This window comes from Monodelphis domestica, chromosome 3 (genome assembly GCF_027887165.1).
Source record: "Monodelphis domestica isolate mMonDom1 chromosome 3, mMonDom1.pri, whole genome shotgun sequence".
In the NCBI taxonomy this organism is placed as follows: Eukaryota; Metazoa; Chordata; class Mammalia; order Didelphimorphia; family Didelphidae; genus Monodelphis; species Monodelphis domestica.
The window spans coordinates 263,499,976-263,523,228 of NC_077229.1; the positions used below are offsets into that span (position 1 = coordinate 263,499,976).

At 35.3% G+C, this 23,253-nt stretch overlaps 1 protein-coding gene across 3 annotated transcripts in view; it reads left to right on the forward strand.

Annotated features, from left to right (window-relative positions):
* The window catches only part of L3MBTL4 (L3MBTL histone methyl-lysine binding protein 4), a 598,737-nt gene that overhangs the window by 137,762 nt on the left and 437,722 nt on the right, over nt 1-23,253 (forward strand). For all 3 annotated transcript variants that reach the window (XM_007487689.3, XM_056823686.1, XM_056823687.1), the window contains 2 exons: nt 11,448-11,527; nt 12,024-12,126. In XM_007487689.3, the coding sequence (XP_007487751.1) occupies nt 12,055-12,126 (72 nt within the window). In that variant the 5' untranslated portion in view covers nt 11,448-11,527; nt 12,024-12,054. The remainder of the gene's footprint in view (nt 1-11,447; nt 11,528-12,023; nt 12,127-23,253) is intronic.

Below are 23,253 nucleotides of genomic sequence, written 5' to 3' on the forward strand. Positions count from 1 at the left end.
TCTCTCTCTCTCTCTCTCTCTCTCTCTCTCTCTCTCTCTCTCTCCTCTCTCTCTCTCTCTCTCTCTCTCTCTCTCTCTCTCTCTCTCTCTCCCTCTCCCTCTCCCTCTCCCTCTCCCTCTCCCTCTCCCTCTCCCTCTCCCTCTCCCTCTCCCCTCTCTCCCCTTTGCATATACTGTATTTCTAAAAACAATAATAAACTTGTTAGCTTCCCATTACTAGATTTCATCAATTACACACATATAAATATGTATATATAGATAGATGCTTATAATCATATACTTTGTTATACATATATAATATTTCTATATGTATATACACGTAATCATGTATTCAGGGTAGCCCGATCTCACAGTGAATAAAATGCTCCACCTTGAGTCAGAAGAATCATCTTCTTGAGTACAAATCTGGCCTACAACACTTACTGGCAATGTGACCCTGGACAAATCTTTTAACCCCTGTTTGCCTCAGTTTCCTCATTTATAAAGTGAGCTAGAGAAGCAAATGGGAAGCCATTCTAGTATCTTTGCCAAGAAAGTCCCATACAGGGTCAGGAAGAGTCAGATACTACTAGTTGACCATTAAAAAAAGAATAGTGTCCTTAGCTATACCTATTTATATATGTGGAATTGAGTAAATCTAGGAATAGTAAGCTAATGAGTTTAATAAATCTTTAGGTTTAGACTTTAATAAGTCTTTAGGTGAGTTTAATGGTATTACAAAGCTCAATGTTGTTTTTTTAAATTACACTATTGGTAAAAGTAAAAAAATACTGAAAAGTTGTTTCTGCTGAGAAATTGGTAGAGATAGAATAAAGAGAAGTTGTCTGGAGCTAAAATGGATAATCATTTGAAATATACAGGTTCAGTTTATGGAAGAGAAAATAATGTGGGCCCCAGAGTGTTAAGATATATTCATTTTGGCTTGTGATTCTCATATGCCACTGGGTTAGATTTGGAGCTGGAGGAAAAGAAATCCAGCCAACTGCATTGAATGGGGGAATTTTTAAGAGAAAACAAGAAAAAAAAAATTAAGTTAATGAATACTTTCTAGGGGAGCACAGGGCATACTTTGCTATTGTAAAGGAGCATACATGTGTAATATATTTAGCTAGTAAAGCCCTATTGATTTCAAAACAGTCATGGAAGCTCTAATACCCTCATGATTAGTGTGTTATGTTAATGTGTTATTTTTTTTCTCTGAAATTGCTATTGATTTCCAAGAGTCCTGACACTTTTCAAGACAGATTTTGAACCTAATAAACAAGGGATCAGAGTGGTCCTTTTGTGGTGGCCTGAGGAATGGTCCTAGGCCATATTTCTTGTGATAATAGTAAGAACCACTTCTCAATTCTAGTCATCTGTGCTTTTAAAAGAGAACCATATTTGGATTTAGCTGAAGGCTATTTCCAACACTTACTATGTGATGTACAAGTCATTTACTGTGTCTGAATTTTGGCTGGTTCCTCTGTAAAATGGGGATAAAATACTTACAAGTAACTACCTCACAAGATCATTTTGAGGTTTATGTGATACAAATGTATTTGTAGGACAAGTACACGAACCCCTATTAGAATATAGACTTCCTGAAGATAGGTTCTTATCAAAACTTTATATCTGCCCTAGTACTCTATGTACACAGGAGTCTTTTAAGAAATATTGTTGTTAGATGACTTTGAAGATCACATGGAATAAGAGAATGAATGATAAGAGGGAAAAGATCATGTCGGGAAGATTCCTCTTTTTTTTTTTAACTTTTATCTTTCTCCTTAGAATCAATACTGTGCAATGGAATGGTAAGAGCTAGGGCAGTGGGAGTTAAGTGACTTTTCCAGGGTCACACAGCTAGTATTAGTTTGAGGACATTTGGAACCCAGGACTTCCTGTTTCTCTCAACTGACTCTTTATTTACTGAGCCATCTAGCTGCCCCTATCTGGGAGATTCTTATGGGACTTTCTTGGGATTGGAATGAAAGCACTCAGTGGTGGTTATAATTTATATAGCTGACTAGTTGCCAGGCACTGCTCTAAATTATTAATCTTGTATTTTAGGGAGTTATAGAATGCTATAGCCCATTTATGTGTTCCTAGCTGAGTGCACGAGAGTGTGAAGTTTGAAATTGGATCCAAGGGGAGATGATCTGTCACCTAAGTGCTGATCCAAAAATCTTTTGTGCTCAAGAGTGACATTGGCCTTTGGTTACATGATTTGAATGGTTTTATTTAATCTTTTGGAAAGATAGTGTGTCATTTTTTCAGAAAAAGTGGTTTAATTAACTCAGTATAGTACCTGAATTGGGGTCTCCATAAGCCTTCTGTTGCTCTCTGGAGGATTAGAAGGTGGGTGATTTGTTATTGTTCCTTCTGTCATTTGGAGTTTCTTGGCAAAGGTTTGCCATTGTTTCCTCTTCAGCTCATCTTACAGATGAAGAAACTGAGGTAAACAAGTCACTTTTCCCTCTAGTCCTTGATCATTCCATCTGCTCTCACTCCTCTCTCTAAAGTTTGCCATAATCAGATCAGAAGAAGTAAAAAGAAGGGCACTGCAACATTCAGATAGCTCCCCTTTATCCCATGAGTTCTTAACCTTTTTGTGTCTTGGACCATTTTGGTAATCTGGTGAAACTTTTAGGCCCCTTTTAAAAACAATTAATTAAAAATTCATAGTGGAAGGCAGTGCTAGCTTTTTAAAATAGAGATTGGTTAAAATAAAACTAATTTTTTTTCCATTTTAGATTTATAGCTCCCCAGAAATATGCCCACAGAGCTCTCTGGTCTGTGGATCTCAGGTGAAGAACTCTTGCTTTATCTTAGTATGTACTTTTGATTGTGATCCTAGATGAGGGGTAATGACCTTCCTGAGCCAGGATCATCAAAAGTCACTTTCTCAGTCTCTCTTTCAGTGAATCATGTTAGGCCCAGAGGAAAAGAAGATTCAGAGAAATAACAGGGCAAGTGGAGCACCAGCTGCCGGAGGCTGATGAAAAAGGGTCACATTGTGGCAGCATAACCAAGTACTTAGAAAAATCACTTATTTCTTATTTCTACCAAGAATAGTATAAACTGAAATTAGGGGTGTGCTGTAGCAAGCTCCACAGGGCCCAGAGCCTTTTCTTAAATTTTCAGCTTGTGCATTCACACCTTGAAAATCAGCAAATGTTACAAATCAGGGCTTGATAAATTGTTTTGAGTGTCTAGATTTAAGAATGTGATGGAGAACATGCTAGCAGTGTAGATTAAAGTGAAAAGGGTATCATCAGGTGCATATTCCCTTCTCCCTTTCCCCCCTTCTCTCCTCCTCTTCTTTCTTTTCCTCATATATATAGTATTTTAGAATATATATATTCAGTTATGAAGTAATGGACACGTGTTCCTAGAAAGTATCTTACTATGCAAAGTTATGCAGTAAAAAAACAGAGAATTTATGGGGAAATGTAGGGTTAGGAGCCAAACACTTAAAAAATACCCTCAGTATCACGTGAACAAAGATAGGAAGCTAATAAAAAATGGTAGTATAGTTTTCTACATGTATAGTGGATGTATTTGGGCCACACACATTGGGCAAGTTGTTCCCAGGGGCCATGGTAGGTGAGGATGTGGTGTGAGCCATCTTTTCTACTACAAGTTGCTACTTGCAGCAGAAGATATACAATAAACAAGGTACTTTACTTTGACAAAAACCAGGAAGTTTACTTGAGCAAGTTATGTGGCTGAAGGATTGTTGCTTGTAAGTTATCCTGAAGTAGATAGTTTTCTCATTTCTTATATAAGAAGTGGGGCAGAAGCAAGCTCAAACTTCGAGTTATATTCAGAATGTTCCCTTGTGTTAGAACAAATATGTGTTTTTGAAGCACATTTTTGAGCAGAACTGTAAGCAGAACTCTTGGTTTTCACAACCTTATGATTATGAAGTAGGTGACACTGTTACCTTTATTTTACAGACGAGGAAACTAAATCTGTTGTTGTTCAGTCATGTTCAACTTTTTGGGGCCCCATTTAGGATTTTCTTGGCAAAGGTATTCCAGAAATTTGCTATTTTTTTCTCCATCATATTTTACAAATAAGGAAACTGAGGCTAACAGGGTTAAAGTGGTTTGCCATGGGTTAAAGTGACTGAGGTCAGATTTGAGCTTTGGAAGATTCTTATTGACTCCAGGTCAGGCACACTATCCACTATGCCACCTAGCTGTCCTATATGAAGTTGAGTGAGTTTAAATTTAGGCCTATCCAGGGACATAGAGATCTATGAAGTCTTGGGGCAAGATTTGAACTCATTTTCCTAATTCCAAGTCAGTCTAGTACCCTGTACACTATACTGTCTTGCTCCTTAATTAAGTAGATAGCCTCTTGTTATTTAACTTGCTTAATTAAATCTCTGGCATTTGGACCACTTATTATAATTCAAGTACCAATGTATTAATGAAATTCCTGGAAAGAGAATTATTTGAAAGACATCAAATTTGTGATGTTGGGGAAATTTTCTTTGGACACCATTTTCACATATTTTTTTGAACATCTATTTCACTATATTCAAAATATCATCAGCAGTAGGACAGGTTTAGTGTGGTAGCATTTTCTCAATTTATCCTAGTGTTAAGTAAGTATTCATTGGCTCTTATGAATCTAGCAGAATTTTGAGGGAAGAATGTGCCTTCTTTCAATGATAAAAAAATAATTGTCCAGTGAATATCTTGGTAGGGAATGGGGCATAATGGACTTACAGTAAGTATTTATTAAGTGTCAGCTATCTTCAAGGCACTGTCTTAAGCACTGGGGTCTGAAAGACAAAAAAAAGCTGTCTCTGACCTAACACGTGTTCTGTTGGGGCACATTTGACCTGTAAACAGAACATTCATAATAATTTGAGAAGGGAGAGAGCCAACATGTTTAGATCGGGGAGAGGGGGTAGGTGAGGAATGGAGGATCATGGAAATCTCCTTGAACTTGAGCTGAGCCTTGAAGGAGCTTAGGCATTATAAAAGTCTGAGTTGGATAGTGAGTACATCCCTGGCATGAGAGATATCCTGGATGAAGTCATCGAGATTGTGTTTTTGAGGAATAAAAAGCAATTTTGTTTTCCAGGAAAGTATAGATAGTATATGGAGTACTATGAAATAAACATGAAGTAAACTAGATGTATTTTTTACCTAGAAAAAACCCTATAGGTGATACTACTTTTTTGGACTTCAATTGCCTATATTCCCTTTAATGGAACCTAAGATACATACTTGCCTGAAAAAGCTCCCAAAGTATGATTGGTAGCCCAGGATTTATGAAAACCTGAATGTATCAATGGCTATTGCCTACCAACAACCCCTGCTTCCAGAGTTCCTGCCCACTTAATCCCATTATCTCTTGCTATTGTACATTATGTAATCAGAATTAGGGGGTCCAACACAGTGGGCTTTTGGGGAGGGTCATCATCTTGTCTGCTTCTTTGCACAGGTGGAGAGATGCAGAAGTGATTTCAGATTGGGTTATTTTCCCACGTGGTAGTACTAGTAGTACTATTAGGACATCCAAAGAAAGAACTCAGTAATTGTAATAAATAACAGAGCTGGGTCCCAAGGAATGGACAATCACATCTCCCTTTTTTCCAGAGAGAGACTATAGGATCAAAAAGTTTTGTATCTCGTCAGACACGGTTACTTATCTTGTTTTTGATTAATTGCTTTTCTTTGTTCATTTGGAGATGAGGCAGGATGAGAATCTGTATCCATAAATGATTATGATGTTTTAAAAAAAAATCAGTGAAAAAATAGAAGACTGAACAGAACTTAACCTGTTCTTAAAAATTATTATCAGTATGGACATGAATTACTCTATTGTAACAATATAATATATTTATGCCTTTCAGGCCTATTGTGGTGTGTATGTCATATTCTTATACAGTATGTGGCCTTTTCCACTTTTCTAATAGCTCTTTTGGTCTGTCCTCTTGGGCCAGCTGTCATGTTTTCCTGTCTTTTCATTCTCTCTGACCTCCTTTCCAGCTTTGGAATTTGATGACAAGATATGCTACTTTGGTTTTCAAAAACAGCTAACTCAGTTTGTTAGGATTGTGAGTAAATAAGAGTAAGCAGCTTATAAAATCTTAGTTTCTCTAGGGTAAGGTTTGGCTCATCTATTGATGTCAACTTGGCAGCCCTGGAAAGAGTGAGAAGATTTGGAGGTAGAGGACAGAGATTTTAATTCTTCCTCTGCTTTGGGCCTCATTTTCTTCTTTATTTCATGGGTTTATCAGGCTCAAATGAGATAACGTATGCAAAGTGTTTTGCCAATTTTAAAAGGGCTATATAAATGTTAACCATTATCATACCTTGAAGATCAATGTCTGGATCATTTTGCAAAAGCCACCATGGGAGTGTTTTCGCTATGAATCCCCACTACTTTTAGTGTGTATTCCTAAGTGTTATAGTTATATATTCAGTATTTACCCCTTCCTATTTATTCATTGTAAACCCCACCTTTCTTGGGAAACTAGCCCCTGCAGATATGATTTTTGGACTGTTTATGATGTTGTATAACAAGTACAACCCAGCTACCAGCTTTGATATTTTGCCAAGAAAAATCAGTTAGGTTTTATTTCAGCTGAGATGTGGTTGGTTGGACTGTATACATTCTTAACTGGCATTTGAAGGGATTAAAAGATTTCATTTAATTTTCTGCTCTGACTGATGGTTAGGTTCCTTTATCTCTATGGCATTGAATACGTAAAGGTCTCTAGTTAGGTAACTGTCTTGTCTAACCTTATTATTTCTGAAAAAAGATATTGTTAAATATCACACATAAGTGAATAATGTGATTGAATTTTTTAAAAGTTCCCTAGGTAGCGTGTATTTTTTCACTTAGGAAACATAGGAAACCAATGTCTTTTTCACAAAATAACTAGCATTCACAGAGCACTTTAAGATTTGGAAAGGAGTTTACAAATGTTATCTCATTTGATTCCCGCAACAACCCTGTGAAGTGGGTACTATTATTATTCTCTGTTTATAGAGGAAGAAAGTGAGGAAAATGGATATTGTGAGTAGTGCAGGGTCACACATCTAGTATTGGAGGTGGGATTTGAGTCCTTGTCTTTTTGACCCCAAGTCTAGACTTATCCTTAACTACTGCATCAGTTAAAAAAAATGGTGTTTAAAAACAGTCAGTGAAAAGAAAAGAAAGGGAAATGGCATGGATGAGAAGCAGAGAGAGAGGTTGGGGGTGGGGAACCATAAACAGACAGATTGGTTTTAATTTGCAAAGTTATGGGACATTATTAATAACGAAAAGTAAGCCAAGCTGGGTGGTGCTTATGTCTTGTGCAATAATGCTTTGCCAGAGGCATCAGATCTAAATAGTTCATTTGCATAGAAGTACATAATAGATATCACCAGGAGTCAGTCATGATAAATTTTATTTATAGTCCATGAAATGAATGTTTCTTTATTGAGTTCATTCAGACAAGTACATCTTTCAAGGACATAAATAGCTTCTAAATAGAAGCAAATAGTTGCAGGCCATGAAGAACCAACTTTTGTACATTAGAGAAAAATGAGGAGATTGATAAGCATAGTAACTAAGTACAGTGAAGCCAAGTTGCCTTTTAATGAGAATCTTATTTACAGTTGAAGAACTGATTAGTTAGCAGCCTTCATAATTCAGTGAACAGATTGGTCACTAATGTCTGTCTGATTAGGAGGGACATATTGTTTTGATTAAGAGGGGCGCTTTTTGCTTTTCATCTATAAGAGGCATAACAATATTATTTTGATATTTTCTCTTACAAATCACTCAAGATACACAGAATATTAGAGTTAGAGGTGATATAAAACATTAGGAGTTAGAGTGATGAAATGGAATTCAATGAATTGGTAGGTAAAAGACCCAGATTCCCAAAATGTTCTACTACTTCTCTTTGCACCTTATTTTTCTCATTAGTTGAGTGGGAAATTTATAGTGCCTTCCAGTTCTAAAATTTGACAATTAATTTTTTTTTAACCCAGCCTCCCTAATTTTACAGGAGGTGATGCTCAGAAAATTTAAAGTGGCTTGCCCAAAGTGAACTCAAATTCAATTTTTTATTTTACTTTTTTCATGCAAACATATTTTTATATTAGTCATGTTGCAAAAGAAAACACCTACAGAAAAAGAAGAAAAATTTAAAAAGTATCTTCAATCTGTACTCATAGTCCATCAGTTTTCTCTCTCTAAAGGTAGATAGCACTTTTAATCTTGGATCTTTTGGAGTTGATCACTGTTATAACTTTGCTTGTTACTGTGTCCAGTGATTTGGTCTGCTCACTTCTGAAACCATCCTTCTCATCAGTAGTACTCTGTTACAACCATGTGTTACAGCAACTTATTTAGCCATTTTCCAATTAATGGATGTTTTCTCAATTTCCAATTTTATGCTACCACAGAAAGAACTACTGTAAAATTAATTTTTGTACAAACAGATCCTTTTCCTTTTTCCTTGATCTTTTTGGGATACAGACATAGTAATGACAACTTTTATTTATTAAGTTACCTTTTTGTGCCTAGCACTGGGACTGTAAAGACAAAAATAGTAGCAGTTCTCAAGGAACTCACAATCTAATGAGAGATTCAGTATGCAAATCACTAGGTAGAAACAACTTTGTACAAAGAAGATGTATATTAGATAAAATCTCAAAGGGAATATGCCTAGCCTTTACCACTCTTCTGCCCTGGAATAAATACATAGTGTTGATTCTAAAATGGAAGGTAAGGGTTTAAAAACATATTGGGAAAGACTTCTTGCAAAAGAATATGATTTTAGTTGAGACTTGAGGAATCCCAGGGGAAATGAGAAGGCAGAATGAGGATGGGGAGTGCTTTGGGCATGGGGAGGCAGCAGCCTAGGGTAGTGTCTCTTGTAAGAAACATGGACCCCCCCCGGATTTTTAAATTTTCATTTATTTTTTTTTACCAATTATATGTATTAACAAATTTCCACATAAATTTTTTCCAAGTTATATGATTGAACTTGTCTCCCTTCCTTTCCCCTTCTCAGAGCTGGCAAGAAATTCAGTCAGGGTTATATATGGATTATCATGTGAAACATTTCCATATTGTTCATTTTTGAAAGTGAATAATTATATGACACCAAAACTCCAGAACCCAAACCCATATAAACAAGTTAAAAATTGTATACTTTTATCTGCATTCCAAATCCAACAGTTATTTCTCTGGAGGTGGAGAGCTTTGTTTGTCATAAGTCTTTCAGAATCGTCCTGGATCATTGTATTGCTGAGAGTAACTATATCACATTTGATCAGTATTGCAGTTACTGTGTATAATGGTTCTCCTGGTTCTGCTTATTTGACTGAATCAGTTAACATAGGTCTTCAGAAATCATCTTGTTCATCATTCCTTAGAGCACAATAGTATTCCATCACCATCAGATAACACAATTTGTTCAGCCAGTCCCAAATTAAGGGACATCTCCCCCATTTTCTAATTCCTTGCCACCACAAAAAGAGCAGCTATAAGTATTTTTGTACAAAGATCCTTTCCCATTTAAAAAAAAATCTCTTTGGGATACAGACTAATAGTGCTATTATAGAATCACAGGGCATGCAGTCTTTTAAAGCCCTTTGGGCAAAGTGCCTTATTGCCCTCCAGAATGGTTGGACCAATCCATAACTCTACCAGCAGTGTATTAGTGTCCCAACTTTGCCACATCCCCTCCAGCATTTACTACTTTCCTTTACTGCCATACTGACTAATCTGCTAGGTGTGAGGTCGTACCTCAGAGTTGTTTTAATTTGCATTTCTCTAATCAAGAGGGATTTAGAACATTTTTTTCATGTGCATATTGATGACTGATTTCTTCAGGCAGAAACTGCTCTTTCATAACCTTAAACTATTTGTCAACTGGACTTGTAGTCTAAGAAACATTCTTGCAAATTTTTTGAATGTTTACCACTAGGGATGTGTGTGTGTGTGTGTGTGTGTGTGTGTGTGTGTGCTTTTGTATGTATGTATACTGATGCATGCTGATATATATATATATATATATATATATATATATATATATATATATATATATATATATACGTGTTAGTATGTGTGTATATATTGTAAGGATAATTTTCTTGTTTTGACTTAAATCTAAATAATTGGTCACCAGGGATGGTTCCCAAATAATAAAATACGCAAGTCAGCTGGGAATTATAGAGATTGTAATTAATATAGAGAGAAGGAAGTAAGGAAAGGAGAGAGAGAGAGAAAGAGAGAGAGAATTAATTTAAACTATTCTGGCTCAGGCTGAGCCAGGAAGTAGTTAAAGGCCTTGGCCAAAGTGATCTCCCTGAGCCTAAGGGAAAGGGAGTCAGTCTTATCACTCACAATGAGACCTCCAGGCTGAGTTCCAGTCCTCCACTGAACTCAATCTCCTGAACTGAGTTCAGAACCCAATTCCACTCCGAACTGAATTGCCTCAACTGACTTTTTACCCCTCCTTTTAAAGAAATTTTCTCTTTTGTCACCTCCCCTAAATTTTCACGTCTACCAATCCAGTAGACGCTTTTTTCCAGGACTGCCCATTCTTAGTTCTCACCACTCTTTAGTTCTTACCTTCTCTGGTTAGATTATATCTTCTGAGATACTTAACACTTCTTTGTTAAGCTTTCCTTTTGTGAGTTATTTGACCCTTTTGTGATTAATTTAACCTTTACAGGTACTTAACACCTTTTTGTATTAGATCTAAAAATAGACTTAGCTTCTTAGGTTCTAGCTTCACTATAAGGTACGAGTTAAGTACCTTCATTGTTCAATCATTAGTTTACAACTTTATCTTCCCCTAAAGTATGTCTAGTTAGGGTGGAGTAATGTAAAGTTCCCAAGACATTCCTGATTCTTGTTAGACCAAGTATCTCCATTGTTACAATAAGGAAATAGCTAAATCAAATCTTCTAAAGTACAGTCTGAGTAGTTTTTAAGATTCACAATATTTACACAGGAATCTATAAAACATGTATATACACACACACATATATACATGTAGTATATTTGCACATATACATATATTCACATGCATGTAGTGATAGACATTCAAAAAGTCCATGGGAGAAAATGCTTGTTGCAACAATCACTATTCTGGGGGCAGATAGAAAGCCAAGACTGGAGACAGAAGGTCCTGGGTTCAAATGTGATCTCAGACCCTACCTAGCTGTTTGACCCTGGGCAAATCACTTAACCCCTATTGCCTAGACCTTCCTGCTCTTCCCCCCTGTAACTGACACTTAGTATCGATTCTAAGATAGAAAGTAAGGTTTTTTAAAAAAAAATCACTATCCTAAGTAGTGTCTCATGTGATTGTGTGCATATTCACTCACACATGCATATAGGTTTTACATATACATTTATGCATAAAAGGATATATTTGTGTAGATATATGTATCTTAATATTCATATTTTTATTTTCATTTGTTGTATTTCAGAATGTTGTGATATGCTTTTGATGACTCAGACTTTTGGTGAAGGTTGCCTTTGGACAGACTATTCTAGTCATTCAGAAAATGTGAGTACCAACATTTGTAGGCTGAATAAAAGAGGGAAAACTGTGACATGTTTTCCCAAATCATCATTTAAGGGGAAGGGAAGCATGTTAAATGTGATAAAAGAATTGTAGACATCTTAGTGTTAATTTGTCCTACAAATAGTTTATTATATTTCTTATAATTTGATTTTCTTAATCCACTCTGGAGAATTAAATATGATACTTAATTAGCTAAGCAACAAAACAAAAATTACTTGATTTGACAATTGCAGTGCTATTTGTCTTAGAAGTCAATTCCAGATGCATTGGTGAATATTTTTTCTACTCATGATTGTATGGTTCCATTTAAAATTGTATAGCTTCATTCATTTATTAAGGATTGCAGATTTGTTGTATAATTTGTGTTAATATGTTTATGAAAGCATTTCATAATCACCATTTGCAAGATTTATAATTTAAAGCATGCTTAATGAACTGTAGAAAAATGTTCATTTTCTTAAGTTCTATTCTCTTGTAGAGAACCACTGGTGAGGATTGACAGAGAGACAATGAAGCAGTTCAGCAAAAAGAGGAAGCGTAATGTAGATTCAAAGGACCCTCCGACTCAGGAGAGAGGCAAGGTAAGGCCTGAACATCTCATTCTTTAGTATACATGCTGATGTGGTGTGTAAAATGCATGGCATAATTGTATATTCCTTATCTAATCATTGCACCATATTTCTCATCCACACCATATTTGCAGGACTAAATTGAGAGTGTGCGCACACACACACACACACACACAGAGTACAGAATTACAATTGCAGCCAATTCACACATCGATAGATTAAGCAAAACCATTTATGTTTTTTTCAGAATGCAGAGAATGCTCAATCTTTACAAGTAAAATGGCAAGAGGCAACTAGGTGACTCAGTGGATTGAGAGCCCAGCCTGGAGATGGGAAGTCCTGGGTTCAACATTGGCCTCAGACACATTCTAGCTCTGTGACCCTGAGCAAGTCCTTTACCGTTACCACATTTCTGCCTTGGAACTGATACTTAGCAGTGATTCTAAGACAGAAGGAAAGGGTGGTTGTTTTTTTTTTTTAAGAAAGTAAAATAGCAAAATAGGGATTTAGATTTGACCCATGATTTCACTGTTACAGGTGAGAAAACATACTCTTTTACATCTTCCCTGCAACTTAGAGTTTTGTTGAGCAGTTAAATGATAGCACCATGGTCCTATGCTCAGTATTTGTTAGAGGTGGAATTTGAACTCTGGTCTTTATACATTGAAGGAAATTTTATTTTCAAATGTATAAATTATTTTTATTTCCAAAATATAGCAGTAGTGTCTCTTTTTCAGTAATGAATAAAAATTGAAAATTGTAAGGACATCTTCTGAACAGGATAAATGATAGCTGATATCTGTGAAAGTACATGGAGGATAAAAATATAAAATGGGGGGAAGCAGGTGACACTATGAATAGAGCACCAGGCTTATAGCTGGGAAGATTTGGGTTCAAATTTGACCTCAGACAATTCCTAGACACTGAGAAAGTCATTTATCCCTATTTTGCTTAGCTCTAGCCTTTTGGTCTTTGAATTGTTATTAAGACAGAAAGCCATAGTTTTTATAAAAAATAGAGAATGACAAAGCAGGTTTAGCACTTAAGAGGATGGGCCAATGGGGAGCGTTTAATTCAGCAATCATTAAAGATGCATCTAAGTGGCACAATGGATAGAAAGTTAGACCTGGAGTCAGAAAGACCTGAGTTCAAATGTGACCTCAGACACTTACTGGCTGTTTGACCCTTGGCAAGTCACTTAACTTGTTTGCCTCAGTTTCCATATCTGTAAAATGAGAATAATAATTTTATCTACCTCCCCAGGTTGTTGTGAGAATCAAATGAAATAAAGTGCTTAGCATAAGGCCCAGCACATAAAAAGAACTATGTAATGGTTGTTTTTATTAGTATTATTTATAAAGTGTTTTTAATATCATGATATAGATGCAAGGTATCATGACATTCACTTCTTCATCTCTTCATTTATTTATTAATCATTGTGTACTCACTATGCACAAATCACATTGCTAGTTGTTAGAGGAGACACAAAAGTTTGTATAAGATACTATTTTGATCATTATAGAGTTTACATTCTTATAAGAGAATCAGGTGCATAATTATAATACTCAGTATTATACTATGAGCATATTTGATAATTGCAAAAGAAAATCTCCTGTGAGATCTGAGTAGGAATGTTACGTTAGCAACTAGAATACAATTAGGGAAAACAATGTAAGAAATTGCATTCAAATTCAGCTTTGGCCTTTAAAAATATGGATGGGAATTCTGCAAACCAAGCCAGAGAAAGAGGACATTGAAGCATAAGGAATTGTGTAAACAACAATAGGCAGACTCCTAAGTATTTTATACTGTTTATTGTTATTTCTTTTCCTATCTCTTCCTGTCGGGTTTTATTTGTAATTTATAGGAAGACTGCTGATATGTGTTTATTTTATATTCTGCAACTTTGCTAAATTTGTTGTTTCAGCTAGTTGGTCAGTAGATTCTCTGGTTCTCTAAATACATCTAAATTTTCTTTGTGAGTGTTTCACTTTGTAGGCTACCAATCAGGACTTGATTTATTGTTTTCTGTTTTGACTTTTGAAAGTGAAGAAGATGTTAATAATGCAGCTTAAATTTAAAAGTGGGTTGGATGCCATCCTCTTCCTCCAGATTACTGATTGCTACACATTTCTTGGGTCCATTGTCTCCCTCTCCTCTCAGCATTGCACATGGGTTCTTTATTACCTGACACTTGCTTAGACCTGGCCCTAGGACATCTTCAGAGCCCAAACACCCTCTGGGGACAAAATCTCTCCCCTGCTACTCTGAGAGTTCTTCAGGGCAAACAATGGCTTTCACTTTCCTCTTTGGCCCCCTTCACTGCCATCTATCCACTGCTTTCTCTAAAGCTTGCCTCTGGGGAGACACTGGACAAATTTTCAAGCATGTGCCTCCCTCAAGGGCCTTGTGTCTAACCTACGATACTGTGCCTAGACCCACAGTGATTAGTACCCACTGCCTCATTCTCATCTCATCCAAGTAGTTCTGCATCCCTTACTGCCAAAGAACCAGCCCTCATCTCCATCCTCAACCTCTTGCCTTTTGGGCCCCTCCACATCCCCTCTCTTTCCCCCACCCCTCTGGGGTTCTCCTACCCCTTCCATTATGCCTCCTGGGGTTTCTGCTCCAAAATAAGCAAATGCTCTTTCATCTTAAACTTTTTCCTTTCTCATTTCTTTTATATTCAGGCTCTTGTTGAGTTCTGCTTCTGTCTGTGCACCCTTCTGATGACCTTTCTTCCATTCCTGCAACTTTTTTTCATACTCAGACCCTTAAACAACCCTCCCCTGAGCAGCTTAATGGTTACTGTGCAGTAGCCACCACTTCTGACTTCCTGTAACCTCTGTCAGTTTTTCTCCCTACTGCCTTCTCTAAGCAAAAGCTTCTCTTTTGTGGGTCATTAAAGCTATATTTACCCCTCCATTAAGATTCTTCTTGTTGAAATCTATGACACCCACAACTTTGCCTTTCTTCCTTTAATGCTTGTCTCACAGTCTTTCTCTTTTAAACCCCAACTGTTCCCTTCAGACTAACTGGCTTCAATATATGTATGGATTTCCCCCCCAGACCCCAAATTCCTCCCTCCTCAGTCAACAATACTCGGTTCCCATGACCTTTACCTTTGTTCTACCCCAGCTCCACATGGAGATGATCCCTTCTTTGATCTTGCCAATACTAAAGTCTTCCACTTCTGTGTTCATAAAATCTGAAATTCCTTTCTCTGATGATGATTTTTAAATCATTCCACCTTTAGCTCTCTATCTTAGGATTCCTAATTCTATCCTTTGTCCTTACTGTGATCTCCATTTCTTTTACCCGCCAGTCTTTTCCAGGCCATCAACCCAGTAGCTCTACTTTGTTCTTCTATCTCAGTGCCTTTGGTGAATCCTTTCAAACAAAGCTCTTGCCATGTATCCTGTCTCCAATCAAGAACCCCACTACTGGATTACCCCCGCCATCTGCCTTCTTTGCTACAAAGCTCAACAGACCTGGAAGAAGTCACTAACTGTACTGAAGGGATTCACCGCACATTCATGTACTCTGAGCTCACTGTCACAAGGCATATGTTTTCTTCTTCTCTTTGTTTAGCTAACCCATATCCCATAGAGACTGTCACAGAACTTCCCATCTTGCCATAAGCTTCCTATTGCACTCATTTCCCCCAACTTCTCAGCCAAGGGACTTAGCTTCTATTTCCGTGAACATGCTGAGACCATTTACGGAGAGCTTCTCTCTCATCTCATCATTCAGACATTTTTACCCATCTCCTTCCCTCTGATCTTTGGTTTCTCTCTACCCAAAACCAATGTACAATTGAGCTCTACCTCCTGGCTTCAGCAGGTTCCTTATAGTGTCATCTAATTTAATAATACTAAGTTGTTGGGGTTCTCATTCCAATTATCCTGTCTGCATCTTGTCTGTGCACAATTGTTTGCATGTTTTCTCCTCCATCAGACTGACTTAGGAGCAGGGACTGTTTTTGCCTTGTATCCCTAACACATAGCACTGGTGTTCCTGACATAAAGTCAGGACTTAATAAATGCTCATTGACTAAGTAATCAATCTAATTAATCAATTCTTACTTTTGGCAAAGAAAGTCAGAAAATACCTTAAAATCATTTTATATCAGATCAGATTCTTCTTATATTACAATTTTAATTCTTCTATTTGGAGGAGTGTAGTTAGTATATTGGAAAGAATTTTAGACATGGGACTAAAAATGATTGGAATTTATTTCATGTTATACCACTCAGTTGTGCTATAACCTTGGGATAGTCAATACCTGTTTTGAATTCAGCAAGGTCTCATTAAGCATAATGATAAGTTCCTAATTGTATGCAATCAGTTAAGGTTTATAAATAATTATATATATATATATATATATATATATATATATATATATATATAAATTGTGAGCTTCTTGAGGTTATGGATTGGTTTTGCTTTTCTCTATATCCCTAGACCTTGATGTTGTCCCTAGTCCATAGTAGGCCCTTAAAAGTGCGTATCATCTGACAATTTGTTAAGCACCTGTGAGAGGGGAACCTATTATCGCTAAGAAATTTATGAAAGAAAAAGACATCCTTTTTTTCAGGAGGTTTATATACTACTGTGAGACTCTGAATTCTTTATCTGCAAAATGAAGAAGATTTGGGCTGAGATTCTTTTCTGCAGCTCACTTCTGAGATATATCTAGAATATATTCTAAATTTCATTATTGGCGTTAGGCTTTTTTCCATTTACAATGTCTATTCTTATTAGTTGAATTTAACATATTATTCTAGTTAATAGACTCACATCTGTTGATTTCATTCAGTGTGATTAAAAGAAGTTCAATTGTATTTGGCTTTATTTTGATTCTTTGAAATATTGGTAAATATTCATAATTTATCTTAAATGGCTTTTCTTTTGAGCTCAGATGTCCTCTAATTAGAAGGGAAAAAAAAACAGAAAATGAAGAATATTAACAATTGATGCTTTTCTGCATTTTATTTTCAGGGCTAAAAACCATTCAGGTTAAATTTGAGATATATGTTCATGAACCCTAATGTTAGCACCTGTCTTTGAATGTTTCTTAATCAGTCATATTGACCAGTATTTTAAGTGTTTAATATCACTCTATAACACTTTTAAAAATAAATTTTGATTGATATCTTTTTATTGTTTTGTTTTAATATATTATAAAGGCATATTTATATGGAAGGCCTTTTGTCTATGTCTGAAAATTCCCAACCCAGATTTCACTTGAATGTGTCACCTAATTTTTCAGCCATCATCCATCCTTAAAATTTGTTTCTCTGCTATTAGTGGGTTGATAATTGGGAAAAGAAGACATTCAAACGAATATCATGGATATTTGGATAGGTTTGGAAAGGACTTTACATTCATTACCTCATTTAGTCTTTACAAGAATGAGCTTCAGTGTCTGATCACACACTGACCCAGTGTCTGAGGCAGGATTTGAATTCTGATCTTCCTGATTCTAGGCTCAGTACTTTATATACTATGACACTTAATTTGCTATATTCAGGATTTAAGGCTAGGTCTTGATACAAAGATATAATGCCGCTAACACATACTCAAATAAATGTTGATTTTATGTGTGACAAATAATGGTTTACATGATGTGGGTATTAAATGTGAATTCTAATAAAATAAAAAATAATTATTTAGGACACTTGTGATATACATTTTATTGGAGATAGCTAGATAATGCATTGGATAGAATGCCAGCCCTGGAGTCAGGAAGTCTTAAGTTCATATCCAATCTTGGATACTAGCTATGTGACCCTAGTCAAGTCTCTTAACTCTTTTTACCTCAGTTACCTCATTTTTAAAATGAACTGGTGAAGTTAATGATAAACTAGTATATTCACCAATAAAAAGCCATATAATGTCACAAAGTGTCAGATACCCCTTAAAGGCTCAACAACAACATTTTAAAGACTTTGTGAGATATAGACAACATAATTATTATTATCTTCAAGGAGCTTGTAATATATGCAGGCATTACTTATATGTGTGTGTGTGTGACTATTTGTGGGACTTTATGTCTGTATGAGATAGTAATTAAAAGACTTAAGGATGACAGTTGAATGAATGAATGAATGAATGAATGAATGAATGAATGAATGACGAGGGAAAGGTAGAAAAAAGCAGAAAAAAAGGATAGAGGAGATTGCCTTCCAAATGAAGTATAAGAAAAAAACACATGAAAAAACTGATTAGAGAATAGGAGGAAAACCAGGAAAACGCATGTCATATTGAGGGAGAAAAGAAAGGAGGGAACATTGAGATCCAAAGAGTTGGTGTTTACAGAGAAAACCATCCAGGAAGATGAAGACCAAGAAATGGCCATTAACTTTGGGAATCAGCCAGCAACTTGAAGAGTACCAGGAGAGCAATGAGGACAAGAGAAATATTGGATGGAACTGTGAGAACATTCTGGGTGATTAAGTGGAGGCAGCAGTACATTTGGAATAGGTTTTAAAGAAGCTTGTCAAAGAGAGGTAAGAGATGAGACAATACCTTGGGGCATGATGATTCAATATTGAAGGAGGTTTTGATTTTTGTTCGTGGTTATTGGAAGGAACCAATGAGGGGGAGAGAGGGAAAATGCCAGAGCCTGATTGAAGTCGGGGAAGGTGTGCAAGGAAGTAAGATCAAGAATACATGGGAATGTTAACTACAAGGAGTGAAGAGTCCAGGTGAAGATGTTGCATAGTTTTGAAGTAGAGAAGAGAGAAATTGATAAAGCTTCTTACTGGATTGTTTCTAAACTCTTATAAAGTCAGGGTTGCAGCTGACAATGGAGAAGGAGAGGGCAGGACTTTGAATTAAAAAAAAAATATTCAGTACTAGATCAGTAAAAGTTGAAATATTTTGTTTGTCACCAGTCAGAAATGTCAGTTTCTTCATCTAGAAAATGAAAGAATTGTCCTATATGGTGTCTAAGGTATTAGGGAAACTGAGATACAGTCTGGCAGAAATTAGGCTTAGATTCACATCTTCCATATTCTAAAAAATTGAAAGAAAATGAGATGAGATAATTTTAATTATTTGAAATTAAAAACTTCCATCAACTAAACTAGTATATCTCTTAGAAACATATATGAATATATGCAATTTGTGTGTATCTCAAAAATGTTACATGTTACATGATATTTAATACAAATTTTTCCCTCTACTCAACCACTTCTATTATCCTATATACATTAATTTAGTTGATGAAAGTTTAGATAACCTCTCTAACCTCCTCACATTTCTCTTCTTTATTGTTTCTTCTCTATTTGTATATATTTGTAAATAAATTTCTGACTCAATTTATAATAAATATTGGCAACCACATAATTTCATAAAATTATTGTCCCACCACTAAATTTAACTCTTACAATAGGACATTTGTTATATGTAATTTTCCTAAGAGTGATTAATGTTGAATCATTCATGTCATTGTGTAGGGGATAAAATTATATGGTTTGACAAAATATGAGAGAATGTGGTCGCCAATATTATAACAAGTCAAAAATGACCTTTTATTTAGCAGCTTTATAAGTTTCTATGGTGAATTTGCTACTGGATCAAGCACATATCCTTATAACTTAATTTAATCCATAGAACATTAACCCCAAATCAGTGCGTGTTCATTTCCCTGACTTTATGGTTCAAGTTTTTGCTGAACAATGAAGATAACTATTCAGCTTCTTAGAGTTTATAGATTTTGAGCTGGATTTTTATTCATTTTATTATATACATCTTCAATATGGCAAGATTGAATAACTGTATCAGAGCTGGAATGGGGAAAGGGGAATCTATACTTTAGCCCTGTATATAGGCATCTGGATAGTACAATGAATAGAATGCCAGCCCTGTAGTCAGAAGAACTTGAATTCAAATATGACCTTAGACACTTACTAGCTGTTTGACTCAGGGCAAATCACCAAACCCTGTTTGCTTTAGTTTCCGCATCTGTAAAATGAGGTAGAGAAGGAAATGGCAAACTACTCCAGTATTTTTGCCAAGAAAACCCCAAATGGGATTATGAAATGTTAGATATGACTAATAGATTAAACAACAACTATTGAGAAACTTTATAAGTCTGTTTCCATTAATGTTTTTCAACATCATTTAAGAAATGCTATTAAAATAGCAATAAGATAGAAGAAAAAGCTAAAGGCATAAAAAGCTGGGAAAGAGGAGACAATGTTTCCCTGCTTCCTTTTGACCTGATGGTTTACTTAAAAAATTTTAGAGTCAGGAAAGGAAGCAATTGGGATACTCCTTCAGTAAAATAATGGGATACAAAATAAGTGCACAAAAATCAACAGTATTTCTGTATAGCAAAATTGAGATGCAAGAACTAGTAAAAAGAGAAATCATTTTAAAAACAACCACAGGTATAACCTATATTAGATTATTTGCTGCTTCTAGGGAGAGGGGAGGGAAGAAAGGAGAAAGAGAATCTGAATTTGAAAATTCCAGAAAGTGTCAAAAAATATTTCTACTTGTAATTGAAAAAAAAAAAACTTTTAAAGCTAAAAAATAGTCCAAAACTTAAGAATTCATACACTCTCTTAAAGTCAAACTACCATAGCATGCTCAAGATAACTATAGATATAATTACAAAATACTCTTTAAAGAAACAAAGAATGCTATAAATAACTGGAAGATTTCAGTGTTCCTGTCTGGGCCAAGATAGGAGAGGAGTAGCTAGACAGCAGTTTATCTAAAAAAGATGTTGGAGGTTTTAAAGGTATGACATAGGGCATTAATTATAGCTTATATTAATTTAGGTTACATCAAGAGAATAAAATTATCCAAGATAAGGCAAATAAATGTACTTTCCTCTGATTATACCATACCTGCAGTATTACACTCAGTTTGGGTACCACATTTTAAAACATTAATAAGCTAGAGAGAATCTAGTCGGGGCAGCCAGAATGTTGAAAAATCATGTGTGTATGTGTGAGTGTATGTATGTATTTGTGCATGTATTCTTCCCTCCTTTGACCAGTTTAGATGAGAGTGAGGTTCATGAATTGCTGACTCTGCCCAATCCCTCTACTTGTATAGACTTTTACTTTTAAACTCCATTCATGAGATATAATTTCCCCTGTTCTTCTCCCTTTCCCTAGCATCCTAGTGTATTTTTCTTTCCTTCCCATTCTTTTAACATCAAAACATAACAGGATCACTCCCATATCTTTTGTATGATTAAAATCCACCATGGCTAGCTCCTCTTAAAGGAAGGTAAATATTTTAATTTTTTTTGGTCTCTTATGATTATCTTTTCATGTTTATCTTTTTATACTTCTCTTTTAGTCCAGTATTTGAAAGTCTACCTAGCTTTGTCTTCTGGGAAATTTTATATTTAATTAAGGGTAGATTTTTTTTTTCTTTTACAGAATTTTTATTCAGTTTTGCTGGGTGAATTCTTGGTTATAAACCTAGATCTTTTCCTTCTGGAGTAGCATATTCCAAGCTCTTTTCTTTGATCTTTACTATGTTGAATTGGTACTTGAAAATTTTAGTTCTGGCTATTTGTAGCATTTTACATTTTTTATTTTTTTGAACTAGAAGGTCTAGCATTTGTCTCTGCAATTTCTGGAGGTTTTCATTTTTTTTTTCCTTTCAGGAGGTAACCAGTGAATTATTTCAGTTTACTTTTTGTCCTCTGGTTCTAAGATATGTGGACAGTTTTCTTGGGTAATTTCTTGAAATATGATATCCAACTTTATTTTTTGGTTTTGATTTTCATGTATTCCTGTGATTCTTAAATTATTTGTCCTTGATCTGTTTTCCAGGTCAGTTTTTTTTTAAAATGAGATATCTCATTTTCCTCTTCTTCAGTCTTTTGATTCTTTTAAAAATATTTCTTGATGTCTTCTGCAGTCATTAGCTTCTCTTTGGTCAATCCTATTTTATATAAAGTTATTTTCTTGGATAAGGTTTTGTATCTCTTGTTCTAAGCTGTTAATTCTTTACCATATCTTTCTTCCCTACCTTTCATTTACCCCCCTCTACTGTTTTTTTAAATGATTTTTAAAAATTTGTTTTTTAAATGCTTGCTTTAATTCTTCCTAAAATTCTGATATTTGTCTTATGTTAAAACAGTATTTTTATTTGAGACTACTTGTAGATGTGTTTGACTCATTCTATTCTTGGTTTTTATTTTAAGCTTCTCTGCCTCTGTAATAGCTCTTTATAGTTTGATTCCCTACTCCCCTCCTTTTTTTAAGCTTATGTTAACCTAAGTCACATGGACTTCATGTTAGCTCTCAACTTTGCATACTTTTGGGGATAATGCCTGGGTCAAGCAATAGGTTTGGTAAGGAACTAGACTATACTTCCTGCTATTATTTCTCAATCTTTCTCAATTTTAGTGCCTTCCTTCTCTTAATTATTCCCTATTTTTCCTGTATATAGCTTGTTTTGTACATATTTGCTTGTTATCTTACCCCATCTAGTTGTGAACAGGATTCTTTAGGGCAGAGACTTATTTTTTTGTCTTTTTTTTTTAATGCTTAGCACTCAACACAGTGCCTGATACTTGGTATGCAGGTAAATGATTATTGGTTGACTGTCATTGTAATTCTGTCCCTTCTCCCCATAACACTGTTATATTTCATCTCCTTTATTCATATTTTCTCTATCATTTTCTTATGTCTAGGTAATCAACATAACAATAATAAATAAAGCCTTGATTTACAGCACTTGGTGATTTCTAAGTTTTAAATGCTATCATTAAAAGTTTAATTAATTATTCAGCATTCTGATATGAGCTGGCTCCAATTCACCCCTGAATGTCATGGACTGTTAATGTGCTACAGGAAAAGATGAATATGAGGAATATAAAAAAATCATGTAAACACTTATAGGAATTAATATAAGATAAAGTAAGAAGAATCATGAAAACAATATAAACAACAGCTCCAACATTGCAAGAGGAAGGAACAAAAAAATGCTGTGAAATTTTAATGACCAAGCTTGGTCCTCCAAAAAGTGAAATGAGAAATGCATCTCCATCCCTGTTTATATAGGTCAGGAGACTATGTATGGAAAACTGCATTTGATATCAGATTTAGTTGATAGACCATTCTCTTTGTCTGAACTTGTTTTCCCCTCTCAATTTTTATC